Here is a 15,520-nt window from a genome sequence, read left to right on the forward strand (position 1 = left end):
ATAAACTATTCACTGTTTGTTTGTTTTTTACTCAGAAATATACCCGAGTATGCATTTTGGTCATTTTCTATTTCCTGACCAGACCCTTTAACCACTCGAAACCTAGCGTCTCTCTATTCCTGGGAAGTATATTATATTAAACTTCAATATATGAAAAGGACGTTTGACTTCAATTACACAATGAACAAGCAAACAACGCAAAGTCAATATATAATAAATATAAAATGTACTTTATTTTAATTAACCACTTTACCTCTATTCAAACATTTTCAACAATAGCTGACCTATAAGGTCACAACCAACCAGTCGCACCGTAACGTGTTGTATGGGGTCATCGACGTGATGACTGTGTAAAATTGTCTTGGGGCAGCGCCTCAAGTGCAGATATGACCACTGTCATCAAATACAACATTAGCTTTGTGATGAAATTAAGGATACACCCACTCCCAGTAGGCTACACCTAGGATATGAAGACACACCCACTCATTAGGTCCCATATTGGTCCACCGCCACCCATTGGTCCTCTCCTTTAAGGTCACACCTAATCTCTAGTAGTGTATTTTTGGTCATGTACATCAGGGCCCAGTCACATACGTGCTTCAGATGCAGCAGCTTCCCCGAACCTCCATATTTCCGTTTTGTTTCGTTTTTCTCCACAAATTAATGAACCACTTCATCATACTGTACTACAGTGTCACGCCCCACTTGGCGGACATTTTTCGAGTGCTGTTATGCAAACAAGTTGCAATTTATCAGGCAGTGTGTTTATGAACATAAACTTGCGACTGAATATAAGTGCACCTAAAAAAACGAAACAAACATTTGGCACATGGTTTTTACACACACATGCAGGCACATTATTTTTACATTTTACTGTAGGATATGAGCAGACCAAAGTTTCGTCTGCTCTAAAACATCCCTTTGAAGTCTGCGCACGGCACAGTTTCTAGACCCAATCTCTTGACGAGAACAGGCTGGAGTGAACACTGGATGTACACTCACATGTTTGTGGCTTGGGGAGCTCTCTCTCTCTCTCTCTCTCTCTCTCCAGTCTCGGCTCCTCCAAAAGCAAATGACCAATTCGACACGAACAATTTCCGGGTCGTGCTGGAGGACAGAGTGCGAAGTGAGCAGAGATTTGGGTATTAGAATTTGAATTGAATTTGGCTAGTGAAAAACTTGCCCCAGGATGGCTTCTAGCCGAACCCAGATCAGATGTCAAGTGTTATCAGCATATACATACATAAATAGGTAGACGCCTCATTGGCCAGTGGGGCCGTACATCAACACCACCTCCAAGTTTTTTTCCCTGTTTTATAACCTTTACTGTTACTATATCTATGTAAGATAAGTTGTTTTCGTATGAAAAACCCAAATTATTTTAATTAAAAAAAGCATCTTCATGTATCATAAACACAAATACATGTCTGACATTTATAACATACCAAACCGCAGGAGAATTCAGCAAGTTATGATTAAAAGTGGAGCGCCGTCCTGCTACAGTAGACGTACTGTACGTGGGGCATACGTGCAGTAGGAGGCACAGCTGTCATTCAAACGGCTCCAATGAACCGCAGCGGCCAATGAGGTTTCTGCGTTTATATATCTATGGTTATCAGTGACAACTTGCTCCAGGATGCCTAGCCGAGCCCAGATCATAACAGATGTCAGGTGTTATCAGTGAAAAACTTGTCCCAGGATGACTAGCCAAGCCCAGATCTGATGTCAGATGTTATCAGTGAAAAACTCGCCCCAGGATGACCAACCGAGCCCAGATCAGGTCAAAGGTCAGGTGTTATCAGAGAAGACTTGCCCCAGGACGGCTAGCCGAGCGCTGAACGGCTGCGTGGGACAGGAGAGGGGAGGGGCGCTCTTCGTCTCCCCCGGTTTCAACGCGATGCTCTCCGATCGGTCGAGCGGCGGCGTGGGCGGGCTCTCTGTCCGCTTGGAGTCCCGCGGTAGGCCGAGCAGTATGTCCCTCAGCGCCTGTCTGTCCTGTGCGTGTTGGCTACAGCAGTAAAGAGCGGCGGGGTCCAGAGGGTGGGCCTCCGTGTTGAAGATGTAACCCCCCACTCCCAGAATGCACTGGTTACCTTCACCTCCTTCCTCCCAGGAGGACAGCCCCCCCTCCCCTCCCTCTCCGCCATGCAGGAAGTGGGCGGGGTCAAACAGCAGGTAGAGATACTTGATGGTCTCGGCCAGGAAGAAGGACTCCATCCTGTTGTCCAGCTGGTGGTCACGTAGGTCCTTCACCTGGGACACACAGTTAGAATTATTTATAATCTAATTAATATTATATATATATATATATATATATTAGGCATATGTAATATTTATATTTGGTGATATTTGGTGATTAACCCATTAAGACCTGAGGCGATTCTTAAAAATGTTTTCTAAAAATAGCAGATCTACAAGCTCATGTATATCTGCTATTTTTGAATAGCCAAATAAATCTAAAGTGACACAGATGCGTTCCAGGTCTTAATGGGTTAAAACCGGGAACGCATTTGTGTAACCAGCCGATCTGTGAGCTTGTAGATTTGCTATTTTCAATAGCCTCCTTATATTATTTGACAATTTGGCCAATGTTTGACCTATATTATACTATACTGTAGTTTGTTGATGACTTTCGATGCAGTAATGGTCTTTTTCTTTTCTTTCCTTTTTTGAGGTATTAAAAAGGTCTTAAAAGTCCTTACATTGTCACTTTAGTTTACCGTCATCAGGGGACCCCCCCAAAATCATGTGGAGACCGCCCTGGGGGTCCCAACGCACAGGTTGAGAACCACTGTGCTAGAGGGTGAGATGGAGAGGTGAGTTTTTCTGATGACGAGTGAGTCTGCTGTTCTGACTGGGATGGGAAGTTTGTTCCAGTTTGGGAGCCAGGAGGAGGGAGAAGAGTCTGGGACGTGTATCAGTATGACTTATTGTATGTATTAGTAGTACTTACACTAGCGTATCCACAGGGAGTTTTACTGATCTTCTCGATGGATTCCAGCACATCCAGTCCAAATTGCAGGTAGGTGTGGTCACCCGTCGCTCTGAACAGGTACATAGCACTCTCTATAAGCTCTGAAACACACACACACACACACACACACACACACACACACACACACACACACACACACACACACACACACACACACACACACACACACACACACACACACACACACACACACACACACACACACACAAACCAACCATTTATTTATGTCCACATAAAGGAGAAACAAACAGGGACACAAATATTAAAGGTGCAGTAAGGTTACATTCACAAAATCATGGCATACGTTTTTGATACAATAAGCATGTCACTCAGTACTCTATGGGTATAAGTAACAGCGTCTCCGCCATATGCGGCGGCTGCCAATTATAGCAGAGACAACACAATACTTTTCCAGCCTTTTTGCCTCCTTTTTGGGCATCCCAAGTTGTTGAAGCCCTCTAACAACCAGGCTGTGGGTATAATGTCCTAGGCTGCCAAATATAAAAACAAACAGTCTGAACCTATAACCCAGCTCTGAGATGGTATGTAGGAGTGGTTGGTATTTAATGACATTGGTCATAAAGGCTTCCTCTAGGCTAAGGTCAAGTGGCCCCACATACATACATATACATATACACACACACACACACACACACACACACACACACACACACACACACACACACACACACACACACACACACACACACACACACACACACACACACACACACACACACACACACAAAACTGCTTACTCAATCTAGATATTCATTAGCTACTAGCTAGTAAATGTGCTAGTTAATTACCTTGTTAATGGTCTAAGTTGATATTTTATAATTTGACTTCAATTACACAATGAACATATAATAAAAATATAATTTGTTAATTAATGTATTAGTTAATTAGTGAACTAACCTGGTCTCAGTGGGTCATATATAGTGAACTAACCTTGTCTTAGTGGGTCATATATAGTGAACTAACCTGGTCTCAGAGGGTAACCTTCCCTCTTGTCCACAGTGTAACCCTGAGGTATGTTGTAGAACTCTGGAAGACCTCCAAACTGTCTCCACACAGAGTAATAGTTCTGGAAGGTTCTCACAGCACTGTCCAGATTACCTAGCAGAGACTAAACACACCCACACACACCCACATTATTATTATCATCATCATCATTATTATTGTTATTAGCGTGTGACGTGGGCAGTGTTTGGCTTATCTGGCGATGCCCTGGGCAAACTGGGCAAATGGCGAGGGTGCCAAGCCATTGGGGCGCCAATGCCATTCCAAGCCTCTCAGGGTGCCATGCCTCTGGGCGCCATTGCGGGGGGGGGGGGGGGGTGTGTGTGTGTGTGTGTGTGTGTGTGTGTGTGTGTGTGTGTGTGTGTGTGTGTGTGTGTGTGTGTGTGTGTGTGTGTGTGTGTGTGTGTGTGTGTGTGTGTGTGTGTGTGTGTTAACTCACCTGCAGACCAGGCCAGAAGGCTTCCAGAGACTGAAACACAGGCATTGACACGGTTCCTTTATGCATCTGGACCCACAGGTACCAGTCATCAAAACGGGTGTAGTTCTGAATGGATCTGTCAAAGTCTAGGAAGGGAATAAAACAATACAATACATAAAATATTAATTAAAACACACAAACAACTTTAAGACTAACTAGGCAAGGTAGGACTGTAAATAGATGGGTAGGTTAGAAGGTGAACAGGTTGTTAGGTCAATACGTAGACATGTAGGTAGGTCAATACGTAGACATGTAGTGCTGGATATTGCCTACAACCTCATGATTTTGAGTTAGGTGGCCACCATCACGATACAGAGGCCACCCAACTTAAAACATCTTAAAATGTAATCTTTAATCTCAGAGTTAATAATGAATGCAAATAAAACATTGAAGAACTACAGTCCTTACTGAGAAACGAGGCGTAGGTATTTTAAGACATATGAGAGAGAGAGAGAGGTGTACATTTAAAGTTGTACATTTTGATTGCTGATGATAAAAAAATAAGTGTCACAAGGAATTAACAGTCAGACATTGCAGAGATAACAGAGAATCACTTGAATGACAGAAATCCGTTCAGTTTTACGTGCTGTATTTTGTTGTGCGTACTATCCAATGTATTACACATCAACACAGAAAGGCACATCACTCCATTAGAACATAACACATGTTGATTCATAATAAACCATCTGTGTTATGTACACAGCAAGTCAAGACCACATGAACGCATTAATATTAATTTGTTCTCTTAACCGCCTGGGGATGGGGGGTGGCAGGGGGTGGGGCTATGGGTTGGTAAAGGCAGGAAAGTGGGTAGAACGTTAGGTAGGTAGGTAGAAAGGTAGGTCGTTATTTAAGCAGGTAGGTAGAAAGGTAGGTTAAGTAGGTACTGTAAGTAGATGATAGATAGATTTATTGTCATTCAATACATGAAATGCATAATTGAAAAATGTTTCGTTCCACTGGCTTACTATAATCTAAAACTACTCCTAGTTAAAATAATGCTAAAAACTACAATACTAAAATCACCACTAGTAAATAAAATCAGTGTCAGTTCATAATGAGAGAAATATTGCACAACAGGAGTCTTCAGCAGCATATAGGAGAGAGGTTAGGCGATATTGCACTTGTAGGGGACTATTTCACATGTTTAGAGTTCACAAGTCTGATGGCTTGGGGAAAGAAACAGTACCTAAAAACAGCTCAACTAAAACAAAATACATTTTAAAAACAGTTAAAACAGTAATCTCGAGTAAAAGTTTTAAGGACAATTTCTCTGAACTAACTTAACTAACTAACCTCGTTCCAAGAAGTTGGGCAAGAGAATGCTGCCTGGCCCAACTCTGTCAGAGCATGAGTAACCTTGAGCATTAAAAGGTCACTGGTGCAGATCTGACAAGTGCTATTGTTCTGCATGGAACAAATATAAGCAGATAGCATTCCAGCAATGGTTTAAATTAAAACAGGTACTAGTGCTTATCCCGCCTCTCTGTCAGAGACGATAAATCTGAGTTATTTCTGGCGTCTGGCATTTTGTTTTAAAATAAACTTTTTGGTCATGGGGTCACTTGGTATGGCCAACTTTAAGGGTTTAAAGTGCACAGTGGTGCAATTATCACCAGTAATCCATCTTAAGGCAGAGTAATAGACAGTGTCATGGCGCTTTAAAATTGATGGAGCAGCAATCCTATAAATAATGTCACCGTAGTCCAGGACTGAGAGGAAAGTGGCTTCAATAACAGTATTTTGTTTACTAGAAATAGGAACACGTGATTTATTTCTATTAAAGAACCCATTTTTTTATCTCAGTTTGGAGAAAGCTTGTCCTCAAGCCAGGTGCCGAGGTATTTATATTCAGAGACCCTCTCAATCGTGGAACCACTTGCAGATGTTATAAATACACTCTCAGAGTCAATGTTTTTGTTTTGCTTGCGTTTAGGACAAGACTGGCTGAGGGCAGGGCATCCAGGAGAGCATTATATAGCTACCAACCTTCATAGCAGGTCTGGAGGTAGGTAATAAGGTAGGTAGGTAGTTAATAAGGTAGGTAGGTAATAAGGTAGGTAGGTACCCAGGAACATGTTGACCAGTTCTTGGTCTCGGTAATAAAGTAGGTAGGTAATAAGGGAGGTAGGTACCCTACCCAGGAACATGTTGACCAGTTCTTGGTCTTGGTAATAAGGTAGGTAGGTAGGTAGGTAGGTAATAAGGTAGGTAGATAATAAGTTAGGTAGGTACCCAGGAACATATTGACCAGTTCTTGGTCTTGGTAATAAGGTAGGTAGGTAGGTAGGTAGGTAATAAGGTAGGTAGATAATAAGTTAGGTAGGTACCCAGGAACATGTTGACCAGTTCTTGGTCTTGCAGCATGATGGCTCCTTTCACCAGATATTCAAAGTAGGAGTCGATTCCAGCTCCAATCCCAGCATCCTGAGCCACCCACTTCTTAGACACTATGTCTATATGGTTACCCACCTGCACAGACAGGTAGAAAGACAGGTTAGACAGACAACACGTCAATATAGTTATCTACCTGCAGCAACAGAAAGATGGTACGTAGACAGAGACAGGAGACAGGTTACATAGACACAATGACACAGAAAGATGGACAAGAGAGACACGTTAGGATTCAGATATACCCAGAGAAACCAATATCGTTTCATAATACTATAATATACTGTAAACCAAAAAAAAAAATGCAATATGGAGTATGGACATACAGGTTTTCTGCCTAACAGCAATGATGTATAACAACAATATACCAGACAGACAGACAGACAGACAAGACAGACAGAGCTTCATGTACCAGGCCTATATCAGATCTGGTGTCCCACAGGGCTTCGAGCGCCCGGCGCGCTGTGTTCTCATACACAGGGTCTCCGGTCAGCCGGCTGAGCGTTGCAAACTCCAGAATGAAGGTGCCCACCCCGGCTGTACAGGTGACCGGGGTCTCAGTGGGACTCACTCCATGGAGCAGGTTCACTGTACCGTACGGCATGCCTGTAGGGGTCTCGAACGCTACACACACACACACACACACACACACACAACGCGAGGTACATTTATTTCAATAGCACGTTTCGCACAAAAAGGCATTTCAAAGGAGTTCACATCCCTATTTCCCAAGTAGGTTATTTTTGGGTCACACAAAAGTTAACTAAAAGTTAAACTAATTGACTGGAAAGTGCAGTACTGTACAGTTTTCAGTGGAAAACCATTGAAAACACAAAATATCATCATTCTCGTCATTGGCAGACTGCACCGTAGTAAAATATGACGAGAAATCTCGTCATTGGCAGTTATGGGTCGCAAGAAAATACCTTTTTACTTTTCAAACAATTTCTAATGTGAGAAAGTGTCTGTGTGTGTGTGTGTGCATGTGAGTTACCAGGTAACAGTTTCCTAGCAGCATCCTCAGCCATCCTGAGCAGTGGGCCGGAACACGGCCAGCCAGGCTCCACCTCCAAGCCCGCCCTCTTGGATAACATATGAGCTGACAACATCCCACCTACAACTACACGCACACACGCAAACACGCACACACGGACACACACTTTAATTTATTTTATTTGAGTCCACATTAATAAAATGCATTACAAGGGCCCTGATATTTTTCAGTTGCCTCTGATGCACTCGAAATAACCTGCGTCTCGGTGCATGGATACATTCCAAACAAGTGTACAGAATACACCGCATACATGTAGGGCTGTCACGATTACACATTTAAGTTGACGATTCATTGTCACACAAAATAATTGCGATTAACAATTTAATTGTGTGTTTGGCATTGAACATTGGAACAGAATACAATTTTAATTTCTGTTTGTTTTTTAGGTGTTTTTCATAATCACAAATTGTACAGTGCAGTTATGACAAATGACTTAAATATACAAAGACATTTCTGACGCATTTAAGCTTTTTATACTATAAAAACAATAAAAAAGTGGAAATAGCTAATCTACAAGCTTACAACATGCCACGAAGTGACGCGTTGTAAGCTTGTAGATCAGCTAGTTCCTCTATTTTTTGGAAAATGCTTGAAAATGTCAATGTTCAACATGGAAACGATTTTTGATGATGTAAAAAGAATTGCGATTATCTCAAATATTTGCATTATTATGTAATAATACCTGCCTATAATGGAGGAGATTGAGCAGTATTTTGCAAGCTGCTTCGCTTTAAACTTGGACAACCTCATACTGGTCAAGTCCCTGACCACCAGCCTGTGGACATGGCCCCATCTGCCAAATATAAAAGCAATGAGCTGACACTTACGGGGCATAGCAGTGGCGGGCTATTTTGTGGTGCTACAGATAGAAAACCCATACATTTTTCCCATAGAGATTTCTGAAAATATTTATATCAATTATTTTAAGCCTGGAATCAAGCCATCTAGGCTCCTGGTAAATCATGACCATAAAACATTTGATTCTGTGTCAAAAAGATATCTGAATATTTAATTATATAACATACTATATTTAATTTTTTTAAATGCGGTTTTATATATATTGACTCCATGTCAGCAAATGTCAGACTCATTACCGGAACTAGGAGATCTGAGCACATTACCCCGGTACTGGCGGCACTGCACTGGCTGCCTGTAACTTTTAGAATAGATTTTAAGATTTTATTGTTAACTTTTAAAGCTCTTAATGGCCTGGCACCACAATACCTCACTGACCTACTTGATCCCCACGTGCCTGTTCGCCACCTAAGATCATCAGACGCCGCCCTATTAGATGTCCCTACATCTAGGCTGGTGACCAAGGGTGATCGGGCCTTTGCTGTCAGGGCCCCTACACTCTGGAACAGCCTCCCTTTGGACATTAGGGTTGCAAATTCCATTGCCATTTTTAAAACCAAATTAAAAACCCATTTTTATAGAAAGGCCTTTTTAACCTCTTAACAGCAGAATTTCGTTGCTTCTCATTTTACTCACTGAACTGATACTGTTGTGTGTTGTTTTTGTTGTTGCAAAATTGTATTGTATTGTTCACTGTCTGATTTTAAGTGGTTAAGCACTTTGTAACATTGTTTAAAAAGGTGCTATATAAATAAAGTTTATTATATTTTTTGATCATAGACATTCACAGTCTTGACGTCGGCTGTTTTCCACTGCAAAAAAAACAAAACAGTCCAGTTACACAGGTCGTTCAGATCCGGCCAGTCGGAGTCACGCCCAAACTGACTGTGTTGGTATCCAATTTGCCACTGGGCTTATACAGTATATTTAAACCCAAGGAAGCTGTGGGGTGTAGCTCGTTTTTGGGACCCTGCGTCGCTCCAGGACGGTTATTACTGTAGGTCTAGCCTGCTCGTGTATTCTGTGACAATCGGCGGTTACTTCCGCTCGCCTCTCATAAAATACAGCGCAATTAGATTGTTTAACCTGTAATCTCAACCACTCCAAAAACGGAGTCAGTCCTGGAAAGCATGCATTTTATTACACACACAAACAAACACACACACACACACAATTATGAACACAAGGAATACCTCTGATGTTTGTCTCGAAGACGGAGGCGTTGACATCAATGTCAAAGTCCACCGTGTCCAGAAGGACAGTCGCCACTCGCTGAAACTCTGTGTGGTTCCCCAAAACCTATACAAACACACGCAACATATTGTAACACAACACATAAATATCAAACTGTATGGTTCCCCAAAACCTGCACAAACACAACACATCACGTTATAACATAACATAATTACAACACAACACATTATAACAACACATGGATATATTCATGTGTATGGTTGACCTGCACAAACACACAGTAACAATGACTAGAATATCAATGTCTGCAACGCTGCACAGTTCCCACAATCCAAATCTTGAATCATTTAAAATACACAGTATATGTTGTAATAAAATTAAATCTACAATTTAGGCATTTAGCAGAGGCTCTTATCCGGAGCGACAATAAGCAATAATAAGCAAGCAAGGTAAACACACACATGATCAAATGTAGACTAGAGACAAGTGTAGTGCCTCAGTAAACTGGGACCACACGCAACTATAAATACATTTTTAATGTTTTTTTTTGGAAAATGAAAAAATTAAATACAATTAAAAAATCTAATAAAATAGATGCAAAAAATAATCGAAAAAACACGGCCCCCTCGCGCAGGGTGAGTCACCAGAACCAAGGACAGGTGTTTTTGATGAATCTAACATGTTAAAAATGGAGTTTGAAGTTATAATGGGTTTGTATAGGAAGGGGGCGTGTCTGATAAAATGAATATCAAATATCTAAATACTGAATCAAGCAACTTAAAAAACGGTCCGGGGTGCTCACAAAAGTCTGAGTAGTACATTAAAATGACCAAAAGTTTTTTTGAAAGTGAAATATCCCTTTAAATTTGAACATTGTGGTCAAGAAAAACGAGCCTAAATCACAAAAACATGAGAACCAGTACGTATGTATGGTCGTCATAACTCATAATCTACTTCAACATTACCCGAACCAGCTAAGAGCTCCACAGTCTGTTGATGCTTTCAAGAGAGGACTAAAGACTTTTCTTTTTAACCCATTAAGACCTGAGGCCGATTCTACAAATGGCTTCTAAATCAGTAGTTTTTTCAAAAAATAAAAGCTAGCGGTGTGCCGATATATCGTCCTGTGATATATCGCGATACGTTTTCGTGACGATATGTATCGTTTTGGGGAAAAGAAATATCGGTTAAAAAAAAAAAAAAAAAAAAATCCAATAATAATAATAATGCAAAAACAGAAGAATTTGTTTGCATTTGTTATAGATGTGTTTTTTATGCAATTTTCTGTTTTTATTCTGTACTGTAGAACTTTGAGATTTGTTTCAAATGTAAAGTGAAAAATAAATAAAATACATTATCATTATTAACTCAGACCTTACCAGTAGAGTGTCCAATGCATCAATCAGAGTCAGAGAGAAACTGTGGTGCGACAGACAGACAAACAGACAGACAGAGTGTGAGACACATTAAATTAATTCCTTGGAACAACCCTTTAGAAGACGTGCTAGACAGTATAACCAGAAGGAAGTGATCTCACCTGCCCCAGGTGTCCTGTCCATCACAGGTGAGGGGGCGGAGCTCGTCGTAGGGAAACGCGTTGTCAAGGTAACTGTTGTAGGCGTGGTAGAACATGGCTTTGATGCGCTGTCTGAAACATCAGGGTCCGAATTAAGGTTCAAGTTAAGAGAGAAGGTTAAGGGTTAACATTAGGCTGGTTGGTGGGGTTGGGGCACAATGTTATCGATAATGAGATTGAGATATTTTCCCTGAATTGCGATGACAACATCAGTAACAATATTTACATGCACACATTTTTGACACAATGACACTTGAAAGAATATCAAGGCATTATCTACAAGCTCGTCACTTTGTGACGTCTTGTAAGCTTGTAGATCAGCTATTTCCGCAATTATTTTGCTTGAATGTTCAACAAGGAAACGATGATGACGTGACGATTATGTAAAAATAATTGCGATTATCTCAAATAATTGCATTATTATGTAATAGTTGTGACTTACATACATGCACACATTCAGTCAACAAAGGGTATACAGTTCCATCTGCCATATTACTGACACCGGGAGATTTATGGAAACAAAAAGCACCGTCTCCTCCAAATAGGCACCGAGCTGCATGGAACCTCATCTCGGAGCTATATAGCGGAGGGAGAGGTTCCGATAGGCTCCATGCACAGCAGCCATATTGGAAAGAAATTGGGCCTCTTCTTACTTCCTTAACAGGTGTTACCAATAATACTAATTAAGGCTCTGTTCCATTCTGGTCAAACAGAGTCAGGGGGCTGATGTTGTGCAAGTTGGCTCACTGGAGACACCAGTGGGTCTCAAAGTGTGGTCGAGGGACCCTCATGGTTCCTTGACAGGGTTCCAAATGCCCCCTTACAGGTGTGTAACTCTGAGAGTGTACAAATGGAACCAAATGGACTCTCAGAGTTATGGGGGTCCTTGAAATTAAAAAGTTTGAGAACCATGCTACACGAAATGGAACAGAGCCTTCATTAGTATCATTGGAAACACCTGTGAAGGAATATGGCTGCTGTGCATAGAGCCTATTGGAGCTATCTCTGAGTATGTCTTTGTTTACTAATTATGTAAAACAGTGGTTCTCAAAGTGGGGTCCATACAGGGACCGGTACCTCAGGGTTCCTTGAGGAAGGGGTTCCAAATGGACCCTTAAGAGGTCTGTAACCTTGGGAGAGTTATTACGGGGGTCCTTGGAATTAAAAAGGTTTTGAGAACGACTGATGTAAAAGACCACAGGCTTTACGAAGACACTAATATGTATGACAATTACCTGTAGAACTCAGACAATCAATAGAAAGCTGTGTGTGTGTGTGTGTGTGTGTGTGTGTGTGTGTGTGTGTGTGTGTGTGTGTGTGTGTGTGTGTGTGTGTGTGTGTGTGTGTGTGTGTGTGTGTGTGTGTGTGTGTGTGTGTGTGTGCAGGGTTGAGCTCTAGGGGGTACGGGCGGGTACGGCGTACCCTTAGTTCTGAGACTGTGGGGGCTGGGGGCTCGCGCGTGCTCCACATGCACTCACCGTCAGCGGCGGTCGTTAACACCTTAAAGTTTAAACAATAGCCTCTGAAGGTTCGCGCCGTCAGTAGCGTCTACCTGGCTGCTTTGCATAACATTAGGCTACTGGAGAAAAGCCATGGACTTGAATTGAATGTGCACTGCAGAGTGTGAGGGGGATTGCTTAGCAGAGCACCCAGTTCTCTGAGACAAGACAAAGACAAGGTGTCTGATTATTTTAACTGCTTATGTGTGGGTGAGTCTATGTAAAGGGATTTTATATAAAACTAAAAGGAAAATAAAATAATTGATTAATTGAAACAAAAATAAAAACAACAAATTAACAATGCAACAAAATAATAAGAAATATAAATACATTAATAATCACATGTTGAATACAGTATTAGTAAGTGGCTATGTGCACATGCCTGCGCACGTGCGCGCGCACGTGACGTCATAAAATACAGTACCCTTAGTTCAAAAATCCACAGCTCACCACTGTGTGTGTGTTTCATGTGTGTAATCTGTGTATTACCCATAGATATATAGCTATGGCAGTGGTTCTCAAAGTGGGGTCCAGGGACCATCTGGGTTCCTTGGGGGGGGGGTTCCAAATATGGACAGGTGTGTAACTCTGAGAGTGTACAAATGGGTCCATTTGGTTCCATTTGTACACTCTCAGAGTTATTGTGTGTGTGTGTGTGTGTGTGCGTGCGTGCGTGCGTGCGTGCGTGTGTACCTGACTCCAGCCATCTCCTGATCAGTGAACTGTCGTCCTGTAGCATCGTGACACCACAGTGCCAGCGCCAGGCTGCCCGCCGCCAGCACCACGCACAGGTGCACGCGCATCCAGAGGCTGCAGCAGGGGAACCGTGTCCCGCTTAAAACGATATGTGTGTAAATAATAACAGTGATAAACCTGTATAAACACTGGACTGAACTGTGATCAGACTGGAGTTGTTTCCACCGCTGGCTGTCAGGAAGGCGGAAGTGAGTGAGCGGTGTGCGCATGCGTACACGCTGACGAGTGTTGTGGAAAAGAGTAAAGAGTTGCGTTCAAGAACAAACCCAGTGTTGCCATATCCACTTATTATAAGCCAGTGGTTCTCAAACTTTTTCATGTCAAGGAGGACCCCCAAATTGACACATATTAGCCCGCGGACCCCCATTTCAAAAGATATGCCAGGGACCCCCATAAGAGAGGGTTAGGGTTAGGGTTACGGCTCTAGCAGTGATTCTCAATCATTTTGATTTCAAGGACCCCCAGTTTGACATGCATTAGGGCTACGGACCCCCATTTAATGGAATTTCTATCACTTGGACCGCAATTTCTATTGTAAAATCTATGTCAATTTAACTCTGAGAGTGTACAAATGGAACCAAATGGACCCGTTAGGGTCCATTTGGTTCCATTTGTACACTCTCAGAGTTACAGACCCATAAGGGTCCATTTGGTTCCATTTGTACACTCTCAGAGTTACAGACCCATAAGGGTACATTTGGTTCCATTTGTACACTCTCAGAGTCCCCCAGCAAGAGAAAATGTGTGTTTGAAAATGTCTACAATTGATTATTACATTATTCATCCTGTTTATTAAACGAATCTCACATTTACTCATTCTTTTTCCCCACTAGATGGCGCCATTGTTTCTTTGGCAGCATGTCTCCCTGTCAGTGTTGGAGCTGATATTTGTTGTCATTATTTCTTTTATTAAAATCCCTTCATATTAGTTTATCATTAATAGTTAATATTATAACTCTATGGTTAATCCCTCACATGTGCTCCCATTATTTATAATGGTCCCAGAATCTGTCCTTATCAACCCCAATGGAAATAAGCTATAGGCTTTCTTGGGTTATCCTTTTTAGCGGCGCTAGCCGCTCTATACCTTTAGGTATAGAGCGGATATTAGCCCTCTATGCCTGGCTTTTTCGTCAACGTTCTGATTGGTCAGGTGCGCCAACGTTCTGATTGGTCAGGTGCGTCAACGTTCTGATTGGTCAGGTGCGCCAAAGTTGTGATTGGTCACTATTCATGACATCACTATGATGTCATGAATATAGAATTCGATGTCTATATAAACGATGACAATGACTTCATCTTATTATTCATTTGGCTAAAGTCTCCGTCTAGGTAAGTTATTTAAAGTTAATATGACGAATAGAAAGAGAAAGATACAAGAACAGATGAAGGGTGAATGTATAGAAAGTCTGAGTTCGGGACCCAGTCATCCGTTATGACAGAATGGTTTGATAGAGACGATCGAGAATCCAAGAGTCCGTTAAGGTTCTGATTGGTCAGGCCCGTCAAGGTTCTGATTGGTCAGGCCCGTCAAGGTTCTGATTGGTCAGGCCCGTCAAGGTTGTGATTTGTCAGGCAAGGGGACTATTCATGACATCACTATGATGTCAAGGTTTATTTTTTATTTCCTCATGTTTTTTTTTGTATATAGTTTTATTTGGCTAAAGTCTCCTTCTAGGTAAGTTATTTAAAGTTAGAT

At 41.8% G+C, this 15,520-nt stretch overlaps 1 protein-coding gene across 1 annotated transcript; it reads right to left on the minus strand.

The window, feature by feature from the left end:
* Positions 1–209: 209 nt before the first annotated feature.
* Positions 210–13,997, minus strand: edem2 (ER degradation enhancer, mannosidase alpha-like 2). Its single transcript, XM_084069470.1, has 11 exons — positions 13,759–13,997; positions 11,528–11,638; positions 11,370–11,409; positions 9,990–10,095; positions 7,882–8,007; positions 7,300–7,511; positions 6,827–6,968; positions 4,458–4,582; positions 3,980–4,124; positions 2,954–3,075; positions 210–2,253 (listed from the first exon to the last, which is right to left on the minus strand). Exons 1-11 carry the CDS (start codon positions 13,866–13,868, stop codon positions 1,789–1,791), a joined length of 1,704 nt encoding a protein of 567 aa, XP_083925596.1. The 5' UTR covers positions 13,869–13,997; the 3' UTR covers positions 210–1,788.
* Positions 13,998–15,520: the final 1,523 nt, after the last annotated feature.

This window comes from Gymnoscopelus microlampas (assembly GCF_963454915.1).
Source record: "Gymnoscopelus microlampas genome assembly, chromosome: 10".
Lineage (NCBI taxonomy): Eukaryota > Metazoa > Chordata > Actinopteri > Myctophiformes > Myctophidae > Gymnoscopelus > Gymnoscopelus microlampas.